Genomic DNA, 27,269 nt, shown 5'->3' with positions numbered 1-27,269 from the left:
TCCTGAACAAACCTAAATCGGGGAGTTGGACCATGTGTGTACTTATGGCAATAAAAAGCTGAATTCCAAATGATCAGTAATGCATGCGTTACCCAAAGGACAAAGACGAACCAATAATAGCAAGTAACAAGTAGCAGGCACTTTAATCATTTAACTGCAGTCTAGATTAATTGGCATCCCAGTTAATCATTTTATAATTTTCCTGCCATAATGAGGTTCTTTTAAAAGACAATGATTTTATTTATTTATTTTTTGGCAGAGCGCAGACCTCAAGTGTCAAGAAATGAACAAAGATAAATTTCAGATAAGTGAAAACTACATCTGCAGACTGGATGAGTCATTAATTATTGTTTTCCTGCTGTCCTGTCCATGCTGATCAGAGGTGAAGGATTAGAGTGGAGTTAAAAATGAATTTGAATCTTGCTTGTTCTTGATTGCAATTTCATCATTTTAACAAGTTAATCCTTTGCCTCAAATCAGGTTTAAACTACATTGTGTTGAAATTAGTCAAATTTGCTCTTGGACTCCAAGAGTGATGGAATGTGGCAATGCACCTTTAACATCCTGTACTTATTCATGACATCATGTTGAATCCTAGCTGTCCTTCTTCTCCCTGGTCATCTTGATCATTGTCTCTGGTGATCGGTAGAGGAAGATAAGTTTCTCGAACAGCGTCTCTTCCAACTCCATCTCTCCTGTCTCTCGGACCACAAAAATATCCGTGCAGAGCTTCAGGACCCGATCGACGCATGGCAGCTCCTCAAACATGATGGACCTGGAGATCCCGTTGAAGAACTCCCTGACAAACTTTCCGATGACCAGCACCACTGACATGTACAGACCAACAATGCTGAGGAGCAGAGCGGACAAGTTCAAGGCTATATGAGACAAAACTGTGAGCACACAACAAAACAATGGAAATTCAACAATATTGATTGATTCATTGATCTGAGAAGATGTGATGTTCTCCCATAATCTCAAACTGTTAGGTCTTCAGAATGCTTTCTATACTATACAGCAAAAAGGATGCTGTGGTTCTGCTACGATTTTAAAAGAAGTTTTGTCAGCTGTACAGCAGATCCACTACAATATACTTACTAACATTTTGATTGAAATGCTCAGAATCATTTGCATCTGAGAAATTTACAACGTGTTTCTTTCCACAGCTAATGTAACCGCTAAACTACGGATAGTCCACAGATCTGACAGTGATCATGTTCATTTCTGCCAAGGTGAGAAAATGTAGCGACTTCATGTAGATGGGGGATGCTGATGAAGAAAAATAAGGATGGATTATGGATTATAATTATCAGCTGTCAGAATTTATCCGGAAAAACGATGCTTCAGTTGAGCATTTCATATCTAATATTTATGTATTGAGCAACAGCAGAGACTATATTTAGACCTCAATGCAGCAGTGGAAAAGAGAAAAAAAGACTTTTACTCTTTGCATATGAAAGGTTTTTTTTTTTTTTTTAACCTGAAAAGAGGGCAAGTTAAGTAAAGCCTCGATTGAATTTTCCTGGCAGTGCTGATCAAAGATGCTTTTTTAACCTACCCGTGTCCAGCCAGAAAGCCCAGACTGGCTGGGCTGACTTTATCACTGAACACCACGATCTCTATGTTTTGACACTTGTGCTTAGAGGAGGTGAGGACCGGGTGGCACTCCTCCACCACCCACCACTGGTCCGCATCATCCTCTGACGTCCTGCTGATCTGTTGAAGTTTGATTGACATGGGCCTGAAGAGAGCCAGCGCCTGCAAGTCTGGGCGGTGCGAGTCATGTGGGGGAGGAAAAACCTTGGTTACATTAATATGCAGTGACATATACAGGACCAATCACATTGGTCATCTTATTATTTTTAGAGTAGACGTCACTGTTACATCCACTGTTACAATGAAATCCTAAACAAAAAGGCAGCATGAACTACGAACAAATGTATGACTACACCCACTTTGGATATTAGTAATGCAGCTAAAATTTACCAAATAGAATGCAGAGAAATGAATATAAGATTAACTGTAACTAACCTACTTGCATCCTGGTTGCTATTTTGGACTCTGGTCCTTTGGGCCCCCTGATGAACTTAGGCAGCAGAGAGTTAATGATCCTACAGAACACAGGAACATTGTTTCTCACTTTTGAGGCTCAAAACAAACTGGAGAATATACACGTGAATAAATGTAAACATTTTTTACTGATTGTGTATGTTGACTGAGACTCACACAGGTTTGCTGCTGTTGCCTTTGAGCATGTGAACGATCCCTTCCCTCAGAGCGCTGTCCTCGTACTTAACAGTGTGTTCACCCACGCTCTCTACGTTCATTGATATGGATGCATTCCTGAGGAGGAGGCAGGAGAGTTAATCAAAGTTTATTCAAAGCATTTTAAATCTGCACAAAATACAGCCCAACGAGCTTCAGCAGTAACTTGTAGTTACTGAGCAGCTTCATTAAGAATAAGGGAAGGTCAAAAGAAGGTGTACATTTCAGTGGAAGTCACCTCATTTAGATTTAGAAATAACACAATCATTGAAATGTCATAATGATCATATAAATAGGAACACATTTAATACAGCGATGCCCATATTAATACATATGGACTCCATGTGAAACTGCTCATACTCTTCTACTATTCACACACTAACTGCCGAGAAAATGTACTTGTGACATGCAAACTGACAAAGCATCAACAGACCAAAATATAACAAGTAGAACAGGAACAAAGAAAATTTAAATAATAATAAAAGAAATTTCTAGATTTTTAAGTTACTTGACTCTTCCACCTTCTACTTACTGCTGTTCACATGGATTTACACATAAACACCTGTGAAAACCACAAGCTCGGATTGGACTATGAAACACACACACACACACTGACCTGAGCAGCGTCCAGCGTAAGGTAATGTATATGTGAGAGGACTTGCTGAGCTCCTGTATCATGGCTTCTCGACTCGCCGGGCTGATGCCCCACAGCAGACTGGCATCACTCTTGATCTTGGCAACCACAATGTCCTCTGGAAAGTAATTCATTATGAACTGCATGGCAGACTGTGAGGGACGGAGAGAGGGACAGAGGGAGGAGTTAGATTTACACAGTTCTATCAAATAAATTGCTTTTAATCAATAAATTCACATTCAGCCACAATCTACAGCAATAAAGCTCACAACAGATATTAATTTTAAATAAATACCATAAAATGTGCTAATCTAAATGTAGGATAATACAGTACAGTTCCATAGGATCCTATTTTCAAAAAACACAAACTAGCTACTTTTAATTTACCTTCAATATAATCTATAGTCAGACATTATTAAATCGTTCCACCCATGACCATTTGTTATGATTAGGACAAACTACAGCTAGGATATACAGTAAGTGGAAGGAAGTACCGTTGTCTTAAGTTTTGTGTGGTTTTGTATTTGGGCTGTATTTGGGTTTGGTGTTCACAGTAAAATGAAATGCATCTTACCGGATGAGTAGCATAGACTTTGGTGAGTCGGTTGAACCCAGTTTCTGTGTAAGGAACCAAGTTCTGCTCCTGGGCGGTCATTGTGAACAGAGGCTGTGAAACGGCACACAGACACATTGGAGACAAAAACGTACTTTAGAGATGGACAGCGACTCAAACCTGAGAGGCTTCTGTGATAGCTGTATTAGGTTGTGGGATGACAGTGTTGCCCTGTCTTGAATATTATCTGCCAGCTAGCGTCAGTGGCTAGCATGAGTGCACAAAGACCAAAAGTTGAAAGTTATCACACAGTGAAATGTGCTCATATACATCCTGACCTCGTATCCTGCGATGCTGAGCTGGATGGAGACCTCCACGGGGCGATTGGTCACCCCGGCTGCTGACTGGACCAATGACATGAAGAGGAGTGGGAACCAGATGATGCTGATGAGAGCAAAGATTATGAATCCTCCCATCCCATATTTGACAACTTTCTTTTTCTTCTGACCTGGATGGTGCGGATATTTCTGAGAGAAAATAATAATTCAGAAATAGTGTGAGAAATTCTCTTGACAGTTTAGTTTGGTTTGATTTTGAGCGATGCTTTCAAACTGCTTCTTTTAATTTATGATTAGAATTATTACCTGATTAACAGTTCTATAGTGGTCACAATTGTTAGGCAAAATATGGATGAGTATAGAAATATGTATTTTAATTTAATTACAATTTAATTTTATTATACACTGAAGATACAAATGTTCAGATCATCCGTATTGAAATGCTATTTTTTCATTTTTCAGTAAAATACTTTCACGATGAGGGGGGTGGTGCAGTACCACATGTGCACTGCATGAGGTCACTTACTTTCTCAGATTCCCTCCAGCATTTGAGGATAAATATATTAGCATAGATGTCTTCAACACAAATCCAGCTGGACAGAGACAGAGTTGTGTCAGTCCAAACCCAATCCATCACTGCCCTCAACTCTGTCAGGAAGGGCACCATGCGAAACCTGGAAGTGGAAAGAATAAAGCAATTACAGCATCTCTGTGAGGTTTGTTAGGTTTTTGTAAAATAGACCATTAATCAATCTAAGAATGAAATGAAATGAGAAACACACTATCATCATATTTAGAGTGAAATGAATGGGTCTTTAAAATTACAAGTTAAAATCCCTGCATGCATGTTAAAGATATGTGTATTCATTAAGGAATGCCACCAGTTTCATACCCTTGGAAGAGGAACAGATTGAGGTAATTGAAATTTTTGGTGAGGAAGTTGCCCAGGATGCGGTTTGGGTAGCCACATTTGATCTGGTAGGCTGACAGGCCAAAGTAGATACACTTCACAAAGTACCAGAGCTGAGCGACTGGGTTCCTGTTGAACCTCCTGTAAAACAAAAATGAATAAACAAATGCAATAACGTGAATTGTTTTAAGTGCACATTAGCGTGAATGGTTGTTTGTTTGTCTGGTTGTTTGAAAGGTTGTGTACATCTCTGTATGGCCTTGTGTATCGGCCCTGAGACACCTCGGCCTCGCTGTATGTGAGCTGGGGCCAGCTGCAGCAGCCCCCATAACCCTGACAGATAAGCAGTATAGATAATGTCTGGGTATTGAAAGAGTACAAATATATGAACGAAGGGGTGGAATTAGGGAGAAAGAGTTCCATGTATTTCAGGAAGTACCAGATCCAAAGACTTATTCACTTTTCTGAAACTGAATAGATTATCACTGCTTTCATATTTAGTATTTAAAATAGTTTTTTTAATTTTTTGTGGTAACTTTACAAACATGTAAATAATGGCTCAATGTCACAAAATTCAACAGCTGAGTGTAGAAAAATAATAAATGAATAAATAAATTCATGGGATAAAAGTCAGATAAATTCTGACCTCTCAGTTACACCAGGGAGAATGAAGAACATCCAGAAGTGTATGCCAAACACCAGCACCACCTGAAAAACACACTTCCCCAAAAGCGATTTCTTCAGGTAGAGGGCCCGGTCCACTATCATGGTACCAAACTGCATGAGCAGCATGACCAGGAAGGCCTCTGGAACCTGGTCCTCCGAGAGGGACTCTGCAATGTCTGCCGCAGCTGAGTATTTCTAAACAGAGACAAAATTCATTTCAGTATTACAGTGTTAACTTCAATATTCACATTAAGATGTGTTCTACGTTAACTCTAACCCCAAAAGCCCAGTATCCATATATGGTGACGATGAAGTTGACAACATCAATGAGAAACATGAGGGCGTAGACATCGCACACAGGGCTGTAGTCAGGGTGAATAATGTCATAGAAAAACTGCCGTATGGGTAAATAGATGTGAAGTGCGCTGAAAGAAAACAACAGAATGTACATGAGAGTTACACATGAGCAGCAAAAGGTTTGTACAGGCAGTAAAAACTTTTCTTTCCCCAAAACTTTCACAAGCTAAACACTCGTTGTTGTTCGGAGCAAAAACAACGGAGATTACTATTCATCAGATCAGATGGATGTGAAGGGAGGGATGAAAAGAAAACAGACCTAACAACAATCTGCAGTTAATTTCAGACATAATGTCTGAATCCCATCAAAAGACAAGAGAAGAGCGTACACTTCTATAATGGTAGCTTTGGCCTGTAGCATCCTCTCTTTGATCTGCTGTCTGATCCGCTGTTTCCTGGTCAGTGGAACTTTGTTTCGTTCCCGTCTCTTCTTGCTTCTCTTCCTGGGCTTCACCTCTCCGGTAAAGAAATTAAACGGAGAAATGTCAGCCTAGACTCATCCAAAATATACAGTTAGACTTGCTTAAGAACACCTGAATTCTTCTGAATATTCACCACCGTGAGATTCTGCAGAGGTGTCATTCTTTCGTCTACAGAAAATGGAAGTGGTGGAGGCATGGAGAGGGAGGAACTTCAATCGGCGCGCAGCTTTCCCACTATTGCATGTCTTGTCTCCGCTCGTCATCTTCTTCTTGTCCACTTTTTTCTTCATCTTCTTGAAGAAATCAGGCATCTCGACCTCCTTATTGTCCCACAGCCCGTGGCACTGTACAGTCACAGGCACAAAGGAAATTTATGCATTTTCATGCAGACTGGTTTCTAACCAGCTACTAATCAGCACCAGCTGCTAACTGCACGGCAACAGTGCTCCTGGTGCTTTACAAGGAAGACAACAGGAGACGGCTAGCTTCGAATGAGCAGATAATAGAACATTCTTCATCATTACCTTGAGAATAGACCGATGGAAAAACAGAGCAAGAAGCTGAATGAGGTCAAATAGGACGTAGCCATTTTTCTTCTCCACCCCAATAATGTTGGGCAGGGCAAAGGGCCGCTCAGCATTGATGCCTCGGTAGGCAGAGGTAGTCCAGGGGAAAAAGCCAAACTGGAAAAAATACTTCACCACAACAGTCAGCTGAAAGAAACAGAGCAGAACTGATTAGACTATCAGATAATTTTTCATTTGAGCATTTTGAAAAGAAACTGTAACAGACCAAGCAATCTCTTTACAACCTCTGTGTAGATTATAGCGGTCATCCAGAAGCGTTTGGTGGGCCTGGGCACAGACAGCATGGCCCAGAGGAAGATGAGTATCGGCAGGATGAGGGAGAGGAGTGAAGCCGACACAATGTGGTTGAGGATGATGACAAAATAGCAGAGCATCTCCGACTTGGACACCATAGTGTTGTAGAGTGCAAACAGCAGCTTCAGTGGCCTTGGCAACGTCACAAAAAACATATCAGACTCTGAGATCTCATCATTTTCAAACATACTGCAGGAGAGAGGGAAGAAGGAAGAGAATGGACAGAGTGGGAAAGAAAAAGAAATATATGGATATTAGCAGTTTGTATCTAAAACCCTAATCTCTCATCTTGTGTTGAAGTAATACATGTATTCTATCTACTGACTTGTTAAGCAGCAGTTCACTGGCAGTGAGGTTCCTTGTTTCCTGACTCAGAGGCCTGGGAGATTGCACGAGATCAGGACTTTTCTCTCCATCACTCTCCCTGACACCCAGTGAGGTGCATTCATCATCCTCTCGCTGCTGTAGCTCCCCATCTGGCTCCTCTCTCTCTACCTCACAATCCTTTTCTTCCTGTTCCTCCTGCTCTTGCGCCGCTTCCTCATCTTGTGTCTGTTCTTCTTGTTCTGTGTCATTCTCGTCGTCCTCTTCCTGCTTGTGGTCTTCTTTTAGAGGGGCATCATCTTCACAACTTTTGAGACAAAGATAGAAACAGGGATAATTACTTTCAAGGAAAGAGGACATTTGTAGAAAACAGAGAAAGGGAGTGATGTGTTGTGCAAAAGCCGCAAACATCTTTAAAAAGAATAGCCAAAGCCAAAGCAAATAAATTAAGGTTTAGATGTATTTCCTATCAAAAATTGTTGTGAGTCTTGTCTTCCTCCGTGATGTTTATGGATGTGTAGGACAAAATAGCAGGAGCATCTTTCAATATAAAGCAGTCCAGTTCGATATCCCTGCAAGCTGTTACCTCAGTAATAAACATAAAGTTAGGGTGGAATATATGGCTGTGCTGTTTCATTGCATGAGACATTAGAGGTGTATCTATTGATGTGACCCGACTGCTGTTATTTTCATCTCCAGGGGTCTTTTGCAAATATAGTATGAACCTTTTCTGTTTTCCATCCATAACCAAAGATATCTTGTTCACCTTGGTGAAAGTTCATCAGTGTCGAAGGAAGTCAGGTCGATGTTGGTTGTCTTCATTAGCCTCCGTCTCAGCTGATCAGCAGCAGGCGGCACAGCAGGAGGCTCGTCCAGCTCTTCCTGGGTTGGCTGTCGGGAGCCCAGCAAGGTCTCATCTGTCATGCAGCTGAAGGTGAGCAGGAGAAAGTGAGAGCAGATAAGAATACACGGGGTGTGGTCTCAGGCACTGTAGACTGTGACTCGACTGTGCCCAACTGTTCCAGTAACTACACACTTATTTTCCATACATGTATGGCCACAGGGGAAGAAATGAAGTAGATGAAAAAACAAAAAAGACGACATTGGAGAGGTCTATATGTGACGAACTCAGCAGCCAGTAACTTACCTGGAAATGCTGCTGCCCCAGGACACTTTGGATGCTTGGTTCTTCAGCTTAGAATAAGCATGGTGTGAGGAAGGGGCAGAGGGTGCTGAGGGAGGAGGCAAGCCATCTAAGTCGTCCTGCGATGAAAATGTGTTCTGACGGGACAGCCAGTTCTCATAAAAATGCTTGATGCTGTCCTGACTGACCTCTTTGCCCTGAGAAGCAAGGACAAGACAGAAGTACATAAATGTATTATATGTATATGATTAGCAGGTAGGACTTCACAGATATATTAGATTTGAAGAATCTAGTAACCCTGAAATATAGAGTCTAAATTTAAAGGCAGGAGTAAAGTAGCATGGCCAGATTCCAGATTTCCATAGGAAATTTGTCACTAAAATAGCTGCAATCACATAAAAAGGCTTGATTAATTTGTGTCCATATTCAACGTGTAAAATATAAATTCCATCATTTTGCCTCACCTTCTTTTGCTGCTGGTTGAGTAACGCTCGCTCAAAGCGCAGCACTTTGGAAATGTCCAGATTGTCTTTACAGAACGCGTTCAGGCCCTCCGTCATGTCGTCGAGAAGCCACTGAAAGAACACCCAGGTGAACTTCAGGGTGCTGATGACGCGCTGCAGGATGTTTTCTGTTCAGGGAGGAGATGCATGTATGGGAGTAAAGTTCAGTATAGGGACGGATTTTTGTCTGCTCCTGATATACAGTTTGTTGGTATTTTCTGTAATAGTCATCAGAAAGTCAGCCGGGAACAGGTGGTAGATCCAGTGGTTTGTTGTGAGTGTAATGGAGTGATTGATGTGTTTACCTTTTTCCTCCTCTCCCTCCTCCTCCGCCCTTGTGCTTTCCTCTGTTTCATCGTCACTTGAGTCCATTCTATCAATGCCTGAGGAGAAGATTTTATTGTTAAATATGTTTTTCAGTTGATGTGTCTATTCAGGAACTTTGCTTTGGTTACTTGGTCTATTCTCTGGTGCCATAATGTTCACTTTTAAAGGATATTCATGTTCATATTCAAAGAATAAGTAAGAGTTTGGTATTTTAATTATCTTAAGGCTTTGCTCTTTGTGTCATCTTAATTGCAAACTAAAGTGTAGCTGTAAACGTATCCATTCTTCCATTTAACCACGGCTGGGTTGTGACCCATACTGCACCCAAGTGGTGGATGTACGGGTGCCTGTGAGGATTTATAATTACTTGAAACAAGCTGAGTTTCACAAAAACCACTTTGAAATTCTCGTTCAAAGTCTGACTGACAGCAGAAGGGGATTAAACATCACTCTCACCTTGCTGTATCTGCTCTTCTCTCTTTGCTTTTTTACTTTCTTCTTTCTTCATTTTCTTCTTCTCCTTCTTCAGGTCCTTCAGAGCCGTCTTGGAGCTGGTGACCCAGGCCTCGTAGGCTAGCTGGGATATCACAGACACAGACACGCATCTTGACTGATGGTGTTACAATATTGTGATATCCTGTTGTGTTATTTTCAAGAAACCCATTGTATTCAGTGTATGGAAAGCATTTAATGAATCCCTCTCCTCCCCAATTTGCTTTTGCCTCTGCAGTTTTTCTGGCTCTTGCCTGGAAAGCAGTTTTCTTTTTCGGTGGTTGCTCCTCCTCTTTCTTCTCTGCAACCTCTTCTTCCTCCTCCTCGCTGTCACTCTCGAACAGGTGGTAGCCACAGTTGTTTTCCACTGTTAAACAGAGCGGTGTAGTCAAAACTACTTCACTGTGCAAAGTGTTACTTGAAAGTGCAGCAGCCAGTCTTCATTATTTGTCTTTGCGATGCTTTCTTTGAGTGCACTGAGCAGCGTTTTGTTTGTGTGGTGTTGCCACTCACCTCCGGGCTTGGACACCCAAGGCTTCCACCACTTTCCTGCATCATTCTTTGCCTTCTCATCATTATCTGAGAAACACAGTTCATACTGTTATTGTGTTGTTTTTTTCCTTCCCAAAATATGAATTGAACCACCCTTGTTAGCAAAAAGTAATTGTGCATGTTATAAAAAACTCATCATCTGTAAATATGAATTACACACCATCAAAATTTCCAGATTGGAGTTGTAATATAAAATGGCTGGATAACAAGTAGAATTTGAGTTTGACAGGAGGCACTTCAGACTTAATCATGATCCAGGTTATAAGATTGGAAACAGACAACAGCTTGACTTACCCAGTGCAACCTGCTCCTGACCAGCAGGAGGTCCTGGTGCAGGCCGACTCTTTTGTTTAGATTGGATCTTTTCCATTCTACAGCAAGAGGGCGGAAAAATAAGTGAACTAGTTCCACAAATATACTGAATGTGTATTCGCTCTGTGTATCTTACTGTTTCTTCAGAGCCTCCACAGATTCCTTCTCCATCTCCAGTCTGGCTGCAACCAGTTTCTTCACCTTGGCCTCAAACAGCTCAGCACCCCTTGGAGACAGAGGGAGGTATAGGAACCGAACATGGTTTCACTTCGCTTTAGGATATTGATTCACTTTAGGTAAATTGATTCGATAATAGGGAAAAAGGGGTACAGTGAATTATTTCCAATAACAACCACAAAAGATGTAAAAATGTACTTGGGTATAAATTGAATTTCTTTTTAACAATCCAAACCATATTATGCATTTCTTTCAGCCATCAGTCATCTGTGAACCGCAAAACTCTACAAAACTATTATAAGTGTTGCTTCATTGATAGAAGACTGGACTCCTTTACCTCCCATGTCTCTTTGGGGCTCTTTCATAAACTGTACCCAGATATATTTGTTTCTTTGGATTTGAGTTTAAATCCACCACTCACTGTCATTTGAATGCCCTGAGCCTATTTGAAACGGGAAGAGGTTGATAAGTGCAGACCTGGAGGCCAATATCTTAGAAGACTTGAGGTCAGACACCACGTAGAGGAAGTAGTAGCTGAGGAAAACCCTCCTCTGTGCTAGGAGGACAGTGAAACAGATTGCATCCCATACAATGCCAGCTTCCCCCTCTGGTAGCTCACACTCATCGTCAGGAGGAGCTGAAACCCCAAAACACACACACACACAAAGGATAATAGAAATATGTTTCATATGAACACTGCTTGAATAACAGTAATCACTGTGGTGCGGCTTTTTTTGACCTAAGTGAGTTCTATCTTTTGTTCAATTAAAAAGAAATGAAATGTGAAAGTAGATTTTTGTTTTGATAGAGCATAAGTTTTTTTGTTTTCATCTTTATTTTAAATGTGATGTGTATTGTTTGTTTAAAGAATTGTAAGTTCTATGTATGTGTATGTTGTATTTATTTTTATTTATTTAGATCTTTACTCTCACTTTCATTCAGTCTTTGTATTGTATATTTTTTTCTTTGAAACCAAATTATACTGTAAATGAAATCATTTTCAGTAATCCAATTTTTTGCTCCAGATATCAAGAAAAAAAATTTAAATCAAAATCAAAAATATATTCTATGTATAGCCAACATTTTTTTACAACAAAAACAGTGACAGTTAAGTATAGATATAGAACATTTGATGTACCAGAGCAATAATTAATAGCATGCAATATAAAAGACACTTTGATCATGCACTGTTTCTTGTTACAGACACTTACGGACATCGTAGCCTTTGATGGTGCAGAACATGCTGAAGGCCTGAATTAACCAACATCCATTCTTTAAGAGGCTATCCAGGTAGGCACAAGAACCAAGCTGATCACAAAAAGCATAGTGAAGGAAAACAGAGGCTATTATCAACAGTGTAGAGCGTGATAAAAAAAAAAGTCACACAATAATATACTGCTCCACTCTTTTTGTATATAATGAATGGACTTCTTTACTGCCAGTGAACTCACAGACAGAAGGTTCTTCATGGCGATCACAAAGCAGGTGTATCCGATGAGCCAGTCCCACAGACGCAGGATGTATCTGACAGGCTGCATCAGCACGCTGCCTCCAAACAACATGAAGTAGAAACAGGCCACCAGGTAACCCAGACAGAAGATGTTGATGCGAGTAGTGCCAGTGATGAATATGAGGCAGAGCACCAGCCAGAAGAAGTAGCTGAAGACAAAGACCTTCACCATGTCGAGGTAACACCTGGAAATAAGACAGAATCATCCAGAGACATAAAGGGTAGCAGAAAAAAAGAATAAAAGCCATTTCTTAATATTCTTGTCATTTGGTATTGTAAAAGAATAGAAAGATTTACAGCTTCCATACTTCTCTGTATTTACAAAATAAGAAGAACAAGGAGATAATTTCTATTTATTTATTTTTTTTTTGAGTCAGGCACTGCATAAGACACCTGTATTGTACATATTTTATACATACATACATATTGTACATAAAGAAAATGTATTGTCTGTTACACATAAGTTTTTTGTAAAATAGCATGGTGGCATAGAATAGTAGTATTAAATTATAAACGAAAAGCAATTTGTTTAATAAATGAACGCAGCCTATGACTGATACCAAATATCCTGAGGAAAACGATGACGTTGGATGAGTTTAGTTTCAGCAGCACGGTGGCAAATCAGTAGCATAAAGTGCAATAAAACCCATAAATAAAGCCAATGATCTGTCATGGAAATAGGAGATGTCCATGAGTGCTTATTTAGCAATTTCAGTTTACCAGAACAGCTTTCATGAGTCTGACATCAGACGCAAATTAATGATCTAATCCAACGACCCATTAATGGAAAAACGGCAAAGATGAAACTCTGAATTCAAAAAATATTTTTCAAGAAAAGGTGGAAGGGGGAAAAAAAGAGCCTAGAAGTGGTGTTAGTATTTCTGACCTGCAGTGAAGGAAGTTATTGACAGGTATGAACTGGTTGAAAGAACAGGGATCCAGACTGCGGCTGATCTCAACGTTGTCTCCAGCCAGCAGTCGCACCGCTGCGCGGTTCTCCTCCTCAAATACCTGCCACTGCAGAGATGAGCACAGCAACAGGAGGTGGTCGTCTGCAGAGAGGGAGAGAAATCTGACATGAAACACAGATTGAAAAGAAACAGAAGAAGGGGGGAGACGCAAAGGAGACGAAAAGGTACACTCACAGAAAATAAACAAAGGATTTGGTCTCATGGCGAAGTCCGGCAGGTAAAGCCACTTGATTAGATTAGAGGTCAAAGGTTGAACTGCAGTTCTCCAGGGATAATCTGACAAGTACATAAAACAGAGTAGACTAGAACAGCAAAGAATGACACTAATATCCAGTATGCTGTTGTGTACTCTATACTCAACAAAGAAATGTATTAATTCCAAATCACCAGAAACTCACTGGTTCCACTTTGTTCAATGTGTGCTATTTAACAGAAAATAAATGAATTTAAAAACATTACCATGCTGTTTGAGAAACAATGACTGGCTTTTCCTGATTTTTCTCAAGCTTTATTATTAATCAGTAAAAATTGCTCATGGTAATGATGGGAACGGGAATCAATCGTCTTTAAATGGTTTTTATGTTGTTGAATTTAACATCTTCTGTGTAACGTTTTTGGACTGTTTTGTCACTACATTGCCTATAGTCTCTGCCTACCTGATTTCTATTTCTGTTTGCGCGATAGAAAAAAAAAAAAAAAATTCCATACCAACACAAAGAGCTGGTGGGATGCCGATGCAGAGCATGTACTGCAGCACCATGAGCCCTGCTGTAAAGCAGCAGTATTTAGGCCACACCTCCCCGATGGCCTTCCTACGTCGCCTCAAAATGACAGCCATTAAGGCACATGAATGGAACAAGGCGTAGAAATCCATCCTCTGACCAATGACATTGACTGCTACGATTAAACTGATCTGAGGGGAAGCACATGTGAGAAAGAAGCCAATGTCTGGTAAGCTTAGGATTACAGTTCCTATGCATATAAACAGATGTACACACAAACACACTCTTAAAACGTACCTCGAGCCCAAACTTGTAGAAAAAGTAGTTGATGAAATACTTGATGCAGGGCAGTACACCATGATCCAGGTGCTGCCGTGTGATGCCCTGGAAGATGATGCTGAAGGGCGGGATCTTCAAGTCGTTGTGGAGACGGAAGTAGAGCTGGTGGCGATGGACGATAGCTTCAAACACCAGCAGCCCCAATACCATCAGATGGTTCTGCAACAAGGAAAAGGAAAACTGAGCTGAGAACTAATCCAAAGGTCTATCACCTTTGGACACGGTTGTGTTGTGTTGTGCTGTGTTGTGTTGAGTCATGTTATACTATTCTATATAATGATATACTATCCCTTGTTATAAAAGATATTTGCAACTGCAGTTACAATTAAGTAACTGGATCGAGGAGTTTAAACCTGTTTCAGTGTACTGTGAATACAAAAGTTTTTTGCGATGGTTGGGGTTTAGAAGAAACATCAAAGATATTCCACAGCTGCGTCACTGTACCCTGAGACAGGGAAGGATCCTGCCCTCACACTTGCGCAGCGCTCCACACCAGTAGACGGGATCTACGGGCTCAATGTAGAGCAGAGACCTCTTGAGCAGCTCCACCATATTCATCTTCAGTTCTACGCCATCATCTAGGCTTGAGCTGTTAGAAGGGACCAATCCCTGAGATACAAAAAGCAAACATGTTAGCGGGGAAGGCGAGTCATTTTTTTATTTATTATTTTGTTGAGTTCAAAGTTATTATGTGTCAAACACAAAGTTATGCACACTCACTGCAGTGCAGTTGGAGGAGTAATCGAGGGGTCTGATGACTTTGAGTTGGTAAAACATCTTGCACACTACCATGACGCAGGCCCACACTGCAGAGATGCTGGATGCCAAAGACCGTAACCGTGGGAACGGAAGTGCAAACACCCACAAAACCAGGAAGACAAAGTTCATCAGAGAAACCTGTGAAAATAGAAACCAAAACCTGTTCCTTATTTTTTATTTACGATTCCAGAACAAACACAGAGTTCTACACTTGAATATGTTAGAGTGAAAAATACACAAACAGATCAAACATCCTACCTCCTGCAGTGACACCCAAATGATGCCAGTGGAAACAATCTTAAGGTTGTGGAGCTCCAGCAGTCTCCAGCACAACTCCTGGAGCCTGAAGATTCCCGACACAGTTTGAAAAAACAACAGGCTTGCACGGTCCACAATCACATTCCATTTGTTCTCTTGGCTGCTGCTGACACTTCCTGGGAGGAAAAGAGAAAATACATTCCTTAAGTAAACAAGAGAGAAAAAAAAATTCAAGCATCAAATACAATTTGAACATCACATCTCTGCAGTAGCACTACACAACATATTCATGTTGTCGGACAGCCCATCACCACATAATGTCCCATCTCTTACTGACCCAACAAAAACAAATTGGGACTGAGGAGCTATTTGGGGCCCTGAGCTGTAGTTACCTTCTTCTGTTGTGTCCTCTTGCCCCTCTCCTTTATCCAGGGAGGTTTGCAGCCCGACACTGTCCAGAGTCTCCTGACTTTTCTTGTTTCCCATCTGCTCCTTCACAAGCCTGTATCGCAAAATCAAATGTTTTACATCTTACACAGTAATTGGAAACACCTCAAGCACAGAAATATACAGAGGCTGAATAGGCATCAGGTTCAGGAGTAGTTTTACAATTTGACAGCCACACACAGAGTGTAACAGAGAATTGACTTGTGCGCTCCTGTTGACACAGAATTTCCCAAAAATGAACTGTTCTCCTAATGTTTGAATAATATTTCAAGTATGACAATATCTAGAAAAATGTGAACCATTAGCTTGGAAAAAGAGAATCAAGAATAAAAGTCTTACCGCTGCTGCAACTTTTCAATGTTTTCTTTAATGCTGAGAATTAAATGGAGGAAAGGTTGTTAAAAATAACACCACTCAGTGTTCGCCATTTAGGATTAACAGGAATCATTTCACTATGTAAGATACAGTTAAATGTTAATTGTGTTTACAAGGTGTCCAAATGTCTGAGTGCAACAAAACATCTGTGGAAAAAGTACATCTCTTACATTTCAGACAACATATTGACTGACGTCCTGAGCTCTTCCTCTCTGGATGGAGAGATAAACAAACGAGACAAACGCAGATATACAGTGTGTTCATCAGTCAGCCAGAATTCATAAATGATGTACAGTTACAACTGGAAAGGTTCAATTTCATGTCTCACATTACTGGCCATGGTTTATCTGAAAGAGGCATTATAATGAATTTATTTACTTACTGTCTTAGTGCCTACACAGTGACCCGATGTAACTGATTTTATGTTGCTCAGAACACTTTATTGCAGCGCATTAGTATCGAATTCATGAAAAAGTTATTTTGTTTACTTGATAGATATGCCATTTATGTCAGGTGTCTGTATCATTTAATGGTTCTTTTTTCCATCTCACCTGGAGGCCTGTCTGACAGGCACGTTTTCGAGGTCAGTGAGAGTCAGGAAGTCTGAGTTGAAGTAATGCAGCTGGAGGATACAAGCTAATAGAAATACAGCTGGAAGCAGAATACGTGCAAACAGCTCCACTGTGTTGTACTGCTCCAAACCCAGGTCACGAAGTCTACAGGAACAAATGGAGACATAGCATAATAAAAATAATAAATAAAAGTCTGCTATAAAGTTCTGATGAAGTCACACCGTCCCTTTTGTATCAGCCCCACACACACAAAAAAATAGAACTCCATTTCACAAACTTAAGCCAACATGTGCAGATACACTAACTCACCCCTCCTCCGACATGCCCATGATCTCTGTGAACAGCCCAGACACACTTTTGAACTGGTACATATAAATGGCAATCAATACCACCATTGAGTAACCGACCACCACTGCCCAGAACGTCTTCAGGACCCAACGCCAAATATCATATCGGATCTGAAGAGAACATGAACAGATGGAACATAGTTACTTTTTTCTCACTCTGCAGATCTTAACATCATTAATGATTCAAATAAATGTATTATTTTTGTATTTTGTCATTAATAACTGAATGTACCGACTCTTTAAAACTCTGTATAACTTGATAAAACTTGTTTATGCCTCATGTAGTCATCAGAGTTATTTCTTTTTTGTCCACATTGTATTTGAAATGAATGTGCTGGAAGTATAAACTGAAGTTGATGAGAAAATGAGGAAACAAATACATTGTTTCCCCAAAATGTTTTGCGTCTGTGAGAAGAAAATATCATAAATAACACTTTATCTTTATTCCTCTAATGGCATGCTGCTCATTTTAAACAGCAGGGTGCCACAGATGTTGTCCAAACTGACAAATGATGCTGCTGTGTTTTTCATCACCTCCACAACCATTAGGCCTTCCTGTAAGTGCCTGCCGTGGTTCTATAAGGTCAGCAGAAACATAAGCTGGGGAGGAAAACCAGGAAAAACCCCCAAAAAAAGATGGCTGCGTGTGTGTTTATGAGTCATAATCAATACTTTTAACTGCAAAATTGCATTAGTGAAACCTCAAGCGGTGTGTTTGTGCGCTCGTTCCCAGAGTTTATATAAAAGCTAAACAATTCTGAACCTTTTTATGCACAAACAGCAGCTAAATGATTGAATGACGATAATGTAGGAGTTAAAGTTGCAAAATTGTGTTGGAGAAAATGACTTACCTGAAAGAGAACAACACAGAAGAGGAACAGGACAATATAGAGGATCTTGTAGACAACCACCTGAACAAAAGACATGGAGAAAAGATTAGTTTCATTTTGATAATTGCTGGTTATGCATGCAGATATTACTCTTTGATGATTTCCTTTTTTAAAATTTGTTATTTAAGGAACCAAAAACATGCATATGCTGTAAACTGTACCGTATAATGCCAAACATTTTAAAACACCTAACTATCTAGCCCGGAACATCTTAGTGTAATAATTATGTCGATATAATGTTATTTGTATTAATGTCATTCACTGACTTCATATCAATCCAACTGCTATTTGGGTTTCCTGCTAAATTTTATCTCAAAGATGAATGTTGGATTACAAAAATGGGCCATAAATGGAACTTCTCCCATACTTATTTTTTCAGCTTTTCTATAGATACCTTTCCAGAAAAGCTGACCACAAAGAACATGGAGCAACAGAAGAGTATCCAGTATTTCACAAGTATCCCTTTTAGTCCTGCGATGAGCATCGCTACAAGAGGTGTTGTTTGATTTTCTTCCACTGACAAGAAACGTGGAAAGGGATTATAAAACAGAAGGAAAAAGGACAAAAAGAGACGAGAACAAATGGGGATTAATGAGGCATTTTATCCTTTCATCAAACTGTCAGTTATACGTGTACAGCCTGGACACAAGTCAGGATGGTTTTCATGAGGGCATTGGAAGATCCATTACTCAAAAATAAAAGTTAGCCTCTAAAACAGAAGGCAAATTTTTGAAAAACAACAAAAAAAAATGTACATGTCACGACTTTGACTTCATCAAGAGATTCTTCTTTTAAGCTCTGCTCCTCCTGTCTTTCCTTCAATTGCTGACGAAACATCAACCAGAAGCTGAAGCAGTAGAAAACCTGCAGCACACACAGTCTATTATAAGCACAAAACCAGCACTATCCCATAATCTGCAATATGAAACACGGTCAAGTTCTGAATAATGTTTGTGGGACAGCTCTAAGACAATCTGGTGAATAAACAATGATTAAGATGCTCCGTAGTTGTCAGACACTGGTCTGTGGGTGTAGATAAAGATCAGGGTAAATTAAATTGATAGTTGTGACACTGAGAGCTTTGTTAACAGCTGGTCTAATTCAGAAAATTTCCAGTCAGCTTTAACGATTCAGAAAACCAATTTTCCTGTCTTCCTTGGAATGATGATCCTAGGAAGACTGTACTGTCTGAGGGTTTGTTCAGCACAGGTTACTTTCCAAGAGCGCCGTCAGTCGTTGAGGATGTGGTGACCAAAGCTATTTGTCATAACAGGAAAAGCACAGCTGTTTTTCATACACTGAAGTGAACTTTAAACAGCATTCATTTTCGTAATTCCACGTGTGCGTTTCCTGCTGTTAAATGTGAAAATTAGCAAAACTGTATGTCACAGTTTTACAGTACACTGCCATGGGACCTGCAGTCTAATCTGTTCAAATCACACCAACACACACAGACAGTCTCTCTCACTAATGCTTCACCCATCAGACTTTTTGAATTTAAGTCAAGATACTCTCTGTTTTCATAATAATAATAATAATAATAATAATAATAATAATAATAATAATAATAATAAGAAGAAGAAGAAGAAGAAGAAGAAGAAGAAGAAGAAGAAGAAGAAGAAGAAGAAGAAGAAGAAGAAGAAGAAGAAGAAGAAGAAGAAGAAGAAAAAGAAAGAAAGAAAGAAAGAAATGAAGGTCTGACCTTTGCTCCCAGGTGGATGCAGGGTGCTGGGTGGTAGCTGCCCAGGTCGAAGTCCAGCACCACAGCCGGGGGCAGGCCTGGGTACAGCTCAGCCCGGCTTAGGCGCAGCCCGCTCAGGAAGCCCAGAGCCAGCAGGACGGTCCCGTACGCTGCCAGGAAGGGGGCCGACATCATGGCATACCTCCTCCGATCCCGCATCATCCAGATGATACAGGACCAGACCAGCAGGGCAAAGGTCAGCCAGCTGTTGTAAGTTATACTCCAGACCTGAAGACATTTTGGGTCCAGATCAGCGTGGAGCATTTTTGGTTTTCTTGGTCTGAAGACTTATCAAGCAATGTGACTGGTGTGACTAAATGAGTCTGAAAACTGAACCTAACACAAATTTGACCCTTATTTAAGAAATATGTCTAGTTCAATTATTCAGATATATTCAAAAAAGATGTCTAAAATAACAATTACAATCTTTTACATTTCCTCAGTTAGTGCAGTTAGCTAATGTTGTATCTAAACGCTTACCTGTTATTTATTAATCAGAGGAAATTCATCCACAACTATTATTATAACTGATTAATAGTTTAAGTGACATCTCGATCAAATCAAATCAAATCAAATCAAAAGTATTCATCAAGGGCCAAGTCATAACGAGTCATAACAAAGTTACATCCGTTCACATTGCATGAAGAGGAGGTCTACATCATCTACATCATCATCATCATCTCTTTTATTTATTGTAAGCATAAAAATTTTAATATCTTTTGAAGTGTTTCTCAGGAGGCTAAAGGATAAAGTGATTTTAATCAGTTTACTATAAATAATTCACATTGTTATTAAAATGAATAGACTGTAGGTTAAGTGGTTCTGTATGTTGCTTTACTTAGGTAGTTTTCAGCTTTTTAATTTATTTGAAAAAAATAATAAATTATTTTGTAACTTGTATCTCTACTCTGTTATAGTTAAAATCCTAACCATCCTTATCCACTTATGTATGATGGCGTATGACCTAAAACTGGAACAAATATTCTGTTTCAGCTATTTCCTGCTCTCCTGGGTGGTGTTTTAATTCCTCCAAGACTACATACGAACGCTTAGCCTCGATAACCAACGTCAAGACATGTACATTACCATCATGATGATGAGGGCACTGACGTAGCTGTGTTTTTGCACCAGCTGCCCAAAGATGACCAGACCATTGGGACCGGAGGGAGGGGAGGTCAGTGTTTGACTCTGTGGGTCTTCCTCACTCTTCTCATCTGTTTCCTCCTCACCTTCTGGCTCAACTGCAAGTGAGAGATGAAGGTAAGGGTGTAATGAAATGTTTAAGTAAACAGGTCAAACAGAATTGGACCACTCACGCTTTGTTTAGTAATTAGTAATTTAGTAAGTTATTAAGTTCATGTATTTCGAGATTTCTGTGTGATTACCATGTGACAGTGAGTTCTTGCCTTCATATTGCGGTGGAGGGTAAGAGTTTGTGTAATCTGCCCCTCCCAGGAGAGATTCCAGATCGTCTTTATGAACATCTTGCCAGGAATTGCCCGTCACCAAGATCATTGGCTGAAGGAAGACAGCGCATCATACTGTAAATGTAAGTCTGATTTGTCCATATACTTTGTTCAAAAAAAGTAGTCCAAATTACACCCAAAGTTTTTTCATATGTCCCAAAATAAAGAAATAAAATAGCCTACCTCATCAGGGAGGTAGCTTTCTTCATCTGTGCTGCTCAGAAGCTGAAAAAAAAAGGGTTGATTATAAACTGAAATGGTGACATGTGTAGACTAGAAGTGAAATAAAGATGATACCATTATCATCTAAGGGATGAACTAAGAGCGACGAAAAGAAAAAGCATCCAGCAGTATGATTAACAGAAACGTCCGTGTGTGTCGGTTACCTCCTGCTTATCTCCTGATATGTAGAGGACTCTGGAGAAGTTCACAGAAGTATCTGGACTCTCTTTAGGAAACTCAGATTCCTTATCATCAACAGTATCCTGAAAAGCACAGTGATGAAGTGTCATATAAGTTAATATCATTTGAATACATTGGAAAAACTCATGAGACAATGTCAGCTTTAGTCAGGACATTATGGCAAACAGCCTCTGTCCTGTCTTGTGGTTGCACAGTACTAGCACACGTTGCAGCTACGTTAGGTTTAATTTAAGTAGCAGTCATCACAGAATAGCAATAAATGCTATTTTGATTAATTAAACTCTGGATGCAAAAAAAAAAAAAAAAAACCTTTCTAAAAATGAACTGATCTTCATCGGCTGCAAATCCCTCACAAAATCTGTCCACCTGTCCATTACTGTCATTTGAACCCCACATCTGCTTACTTCCACCTCCACAATACTGCCCGTTTCTCCCCTTTTCAGTTGCCGAAACTCTGATTCACACTTTGTCACTTTCTGGACAACTGCAGCGGTACTTCCAAATCCACTTCTAAAGCCCTACAAAAACTACAATGCCTCCAGAATTCTGTTGCCCACCTCCTCACTCAAACCTACTCTCTTCAGCCACTGAGCATAGCTGAGAATACACACAAACCTCCTCTGTGATGTGGACCCATTTATGCAGCAGAGCCACCAACGTGTAGTAGAGCAGCAGTAGAACTAAAGGGTTGATGAAGTCAGGCCAGGTGACGTGTGGATGCAGACCCAGCCTGTGCCGGTCTGAAGCGTTGGTTCTGATAACACCTGTCATACCGAAAAGCCTGAGTCGATGGGACGGACGAAAGATGGAAGGGATGAAATCAGAGGAGAGAGAGGGACGAGGACAAATATGAATTGGTTGGCAGTGAAAAAATGAAAAATAAAGGACAATAATGGCAATAATTGCATTTGAGGCAATTAAAGCCTTTTTTCAGTTTTGGTAAGGTTGCACGAAATATTTTAATGAAAGGTGCATGTATGACTTAATAATGATAAAAACACCACATCAGTTCACCATGTTAGTTTAATACTATTTGTTACTTGCTTGTGTACCTGGGATAGACGTCCTCTGGTGGTACCAGCTGCTGGGACAAGGGCAGCTGGTAGAGGTACAGAGCAAGCAGGTGTCCTCCACTGAAGATGGCCATCATCACACACAGGGAGCTGAAGAGGAGCAGGCTGATGGAGCGGTTGAACACCCAACACCATACCAACCCAAGAAATGCCCCAAAATACACACCTGAGGTGAGGGAGGGCAGCACGATGCCTGAGTACACACAAACACACACACAGTGTAACAAAGCAAGAGAAAGAAACAATGTGAAATAGACAAAGTATATTAATATGGATTATAAACGTATTGTACATCTGTGTGGTGTACCTGCCAGCCCCAGCAGCATGGTCACCACCACTTTTCCTGCCGTGTTCATGATCGTTGACAGCAGCAGCCTCACTCCAGCTGCAAACACTATCAGCTTCTGGACAAATTGGGGCGGACCCGTCTGAACTGTCTGCGTAGTCTCGTCTGAACTATCAGATGATGAGCTCTCTGTGTCACTTTCTTCCTCAGACTCAGTTTCCGAGGTTCCTACATCCTGTCAGACCAGGGGAATAATCAGTGATCTGCCTGTATGATTCTCAGACACAAATAAAATTGATTTGGTTTCAATCATTCTTGACATAGGATCATAATATCTCAGTCGCTGAGTGTTTCTCTGGTTACCTCAGGGTCAGATGGGGGTATTCCGTTTTCATGGAGACTAACTTGAGCTACCTGTCGCAATCGTTTTTTGCAAAACCTCAGTATAAAAAAGGAAGAAAATATGAGGCCCACGTCAGGGGCCAGGAGACGCACTACGTTCCCAGCATCCACCGAGCTGAATCTGGAAAAACACGAGTATTAAGTCAGATTTAATCTTATCTAAACATACCAGAGCTATGAAAATCCATGTGTTAGGCTTGTCAGGGGTGGACACTTCATCATCAATAAACAATTGGTTGCCTTTTTATTTTGGAAGCATTATGCAAATGATGCTATTTGTGGCAGAGCTCAATCTCAAGGTCCAACCCCAAATGAAGTTCACGGACCTGAATTGCTGTTTGTCAAGTTTAAGTAAAGTACATGAGATTAAGAGTTTATGGATATAAAAATTCATAATAATTTTACTTAAAAATAAGTAGCTCAAATGTGCACCCTTACCTTACAATGCCCACGTGGTAGAGGACATCTTCCCAGTGGCCACTAACTGTTAAAAGATACATGGTCCTTTAAGTCTGCTCAAAGGATTGATGAAATTTATTTTTGCCTAACACTCCCTTATTCTGAATCACTTTTAGGTTTTTACCATGTGGTGGGATGTAAGCGAAGGCGATCTGCATGAAGCACTGCAGGCTCAGCATCATCACACCAGTGTAGATGATCAGTCGCAGAAACCGCCCTGTTTTACCTAAATAGAAACCAAAAATGAAAGTAAATAAATGACATTATGCCATGAGTACATTCAGAACAAAGCGTATGGCTTATTTAGTTCCAGTAAGCAGTCAAAGGAATAGTCTTAACCGTCACCACCTCAGCTCATTTTCCCTCTGAACTGGAGCAGAGTAGTAGGACTGTTTTAAGAATTAATTATATGAATTATAATATAATTAATTAATTATATTTTGTTTCCCACATAGAGTACTTTAAAGCTTTGATGAACCAGACATACTGCTCTGTGTTCATCTATTCTTCGAGAAACACCACCACCATAAGAGATGTAATGGTAAGCACAAAAACACACACATGCAGGCACAGTGAGAAATGAAACCCCAACTTGTCCTAAAAACATTTTTTAAGAGAATAGAGACCACGGGAGCCAAATGCACCAGTTATTTGAGACTTCTGTGTTGTCATCTTGCAAAATTTTTGATAAATTAAAACATGTTGCTCAACATAACCAAGGTCTTACATAGAGACTAGCTGTTTCTGCTGTTAATATTTACACCCACCGACTTGCAGGTTTCACAGTCACCTTTCTGACTAAACCAACCGACAAAAATGACTCAATGTAGATTAGAGGGAGATATTAGACAGCCTTATGGTTAACATATCTAACCTGACATTGTGTGAATGCAATTTACCAACAATGTATTTCAGAGTCAAATATCATATCAAATAATCTCAGTCGTGTTTTGTAATAAACAATTTCCCACACATAAGGTCATTCTTCATATTACACATGCACAGTATGCATAAATAAAATTATCTTAATAGCTACATTTCACTGAGCCTTGAGTTTTGTTTTGGCCTCCTACACTTGTTGTTACAATGACTTCCAACTACATAGTTGATAAATGTTGTTTGCTCTAAGATATTTTAAAAGGTAGTTTAAATTGCCTTCCAAATAACTACTGATTAACGCTCAACCGTAAACTCTGCACATATCCAGATGAATTAATATCTATTCAGTGTCTTTTTGACTCGAGCCAAACATTTTTTTTCTGTGCCATCCATGACTAAAATTTTATTCGAGACTTAAATTAGATGATGAAAATGTAATGAGTTTGATTGCTTTCAAAATAATGCACTTGTAATGTCAGTATAGAGTTAACAGAGTAAAACTAAGAACAGAGATAGCGAAGCATTTATAGCTGATGTAGCTCCACATTAGCTGAGACAGCAAATGTGCTATTGATGATCAGGATTTTTTACTAAAAGCTTTGTTTCACTTAAACCTCTCTGGTTCCCAATAAAGGAGTTACATAATCACCTACAGAGACACTCAAGTATTGTTCACACACAAGTATAGATGGACACACAAAAACCCATGAAGCAAACACATGCACACACAATTGACCACTTAGGCCATATTAGGGGGATGAAGGTAACTGGCTTTTAAAGCAAACAGTTTTTAGATGGAGATGGGAAGGAAAGGGAGAAAAAGTCCTGCCAAAAATGCTGACACTGCATCTTTTAATTCCTCACTGTAATTACCAGGCTATGTATAATTGATTTGACCATCCCAACCACATCCCCTTTACAAAGTACTTTGAGGGAGGGGTCCAGATACCTTAATTCATCTGAATGCAGTAATCAGTGCAGAGAGGCCAAATACGCAAGCAGCAGGCGTGCACACACACACAGACTTTTTTTGATTTCATGTGATGTCCCATTTAATAAGTATTTGTATGATTTTACTGTTGCTTTTGCACAATTTCTTCACCACTTAGTTGAATTTATGCATTAAAATTTCTTTTCTGGGGCAATCAACAATTAAGAAGACGCAAAGTTGATGATCTGAATATAAAATGTCACTAGAAATGCTTAAAATATGTTTCACCTTATGAAATGTTTTGCTTTAGTCTATATTATCTTAAAAATTAGGGAAATTTGTGTTTTTTTCTGTGTTTCTTTTTGAGAATCATGTTTTATAAGGTGGATTTATCTCATTCAAAAGAGCCAGGAATTAAATTGCGGACATGCCATTCTTCTAATCTTCATACACTTTTGGTCAAACTGGGTCAAAAGATTTGTGCAAAACAATAAATATGGCGCCATTGGTCTTTGGACTCCTTCTCACCTTTTATGTTGATCAGGCTGGGGTTAGGCAGCAGTGGTAAAGCAAGCAGGAACAGGAAATACACCACTGACAGACCATTGTAGCGGAACAAAGAAACTGAGGAAAGAACATACATACATCATGTGTTTATGGCAGTGCTTTCAATTCACTCTGCTCATAAAAGAGTTCATAACAGCTTCTTTCTGTAATGTCTTAAAAATCAATCAAGCAAAATCTTCAGAAATTCTGCCTATTTTCCCAACTTCAATATTTAAAATGGTAACTAGAATTTAAGATTACATGAGAACTGGTTGACTGGATTAAATCTTATTGAGTCATAAAGGGATTGTATTTATCAATCCAGTACAACATCACATCATACCAACCTGAAACAGATACAAAAGTCGGAAATTATTTGTCTCATGATTTTCATCACTCAAGTAAGAAATTCGCCAGATGGAAATTAATTGTAAATCAGCAACTTGAGAATTTTATATCAAAAAGTAGCACAAGGAAACAAGCATAAACCTCTGATATTGTTTAAGTCACAGCAAAATGGTACATTTCACCATTTAACCATTGTTGATACAGAAATACTGTTGATACCCGTCGGTTGGCGTGGTCTACCTGAGGCCGAGGACACTGCTTCTTAAAAAACACTGCATCAAACAAGACCAAGCAGCTCGTAAAGCTGAGGATATGCACCTCATACGAAGCCAAATTATCTATGGGACTGAATCAGCTATCTGCAACAGTAAGCACACACGTGTTAACTTTACAACAGTAACTCCAATATACTGATACATCAGCTTCAATGCCTCCTTCCACTGAAGACAGAAAAGATAACATATGTGATAATTAGATTTATATTGTTATAATTGATATATACAGGGAGTAGAGGAAGACCAATAAGTAGTAAGAGTATAAATGGTCTACATCACACCCTTTAGACCCCAGCCTCTATTTGTAGAATAATCAGACATTAACTCACCAGCCACCAGGAGCAAAGGTAGCAATAAGTTATAGATCATCCCAACCATGAGGTCGCCCGCCAT

General features: G+C 39.8%; 1 protein-coding gene across 1 annotated transcript; it reads right to left on the bottom strand.

The window, feature by feature from the left end:
* Positions 1–594: 594 nt before the first annotated feature.
* Positions 595–27,269, bottom strand: LOC115046865 (piezo-type mechanosensitive ion channel component 2). The gene is given in 54 exon segments (XM_029507502.1): positions 595–850; positions 1,559–1,800; positions 2,036–2,135; positions 2,173–2,343; positions 2,882–3,051; positions 3,474–3,566; positions 3,791–3,979; positions 4,317–4,464; positions 4,683–4,841; positions 5,347–5,561; positions 5,644–5,791; positions 6,053–6,179; positions 6,282–6,489; positions 6,670–6,858; positions 6,957–7,215; positions 7,352–7,657; positions 8,117–8,278; positions 8,498–8,691; positions 8,959–9,125; positions 9,303–9,380; positions 9,781–9,901; positions 10,071–10,183; positions 10,330–10,395; positions 10,663–10,739; positions 10,817–10,906; positions 11,335–11,494; positions 12,069–12,165; positions 12,309–12,552; positions 13,254–13,419; positions 13,513–13,614; positions 14,047–14,251; positions 14,358–14,558; positions 14,844–15,008; positions 15,120–15,296; positions 15,417–15,592; positions 15,809–15,918; positions 16,790–16,954; positions 17,120–17,268; positions 18,009–18,068; positions 18,442–18,563; positions 18,803–18,911; positions 19,750–20,016; positions 20,875–21,029; positions 21,174–21,306; positions 21,438–21,479; positions 21,641–21,739; positions 22,293–22,458; positions 22,730–22,943; positions 23,058–23,271; positions 23,400–23,559; positions 23,877–23,922; positions 24,022–24,123; positions 26,236–26,331; positions 27,206–27,269. Coding segments are annotated over 54 exon segments (8,214 nt in total).

Source organism: Echeneis naucrates, chromosome 7, assembly GCF_900963305.1.
Source record: "Echeneis naucrates chromosome 7, fEcheNa1.1, whole genome shotgun sequence".
Taxonomy (NCBI): Eukaryota; Metazoa; Chordata; class Actinopteri; order Carangiformes; family Echeneidae; genus Echeneis; species Echeneis naucrates.
This window is presented reverse-complemented; position numbering and strand designations above follow the sequence as displayed.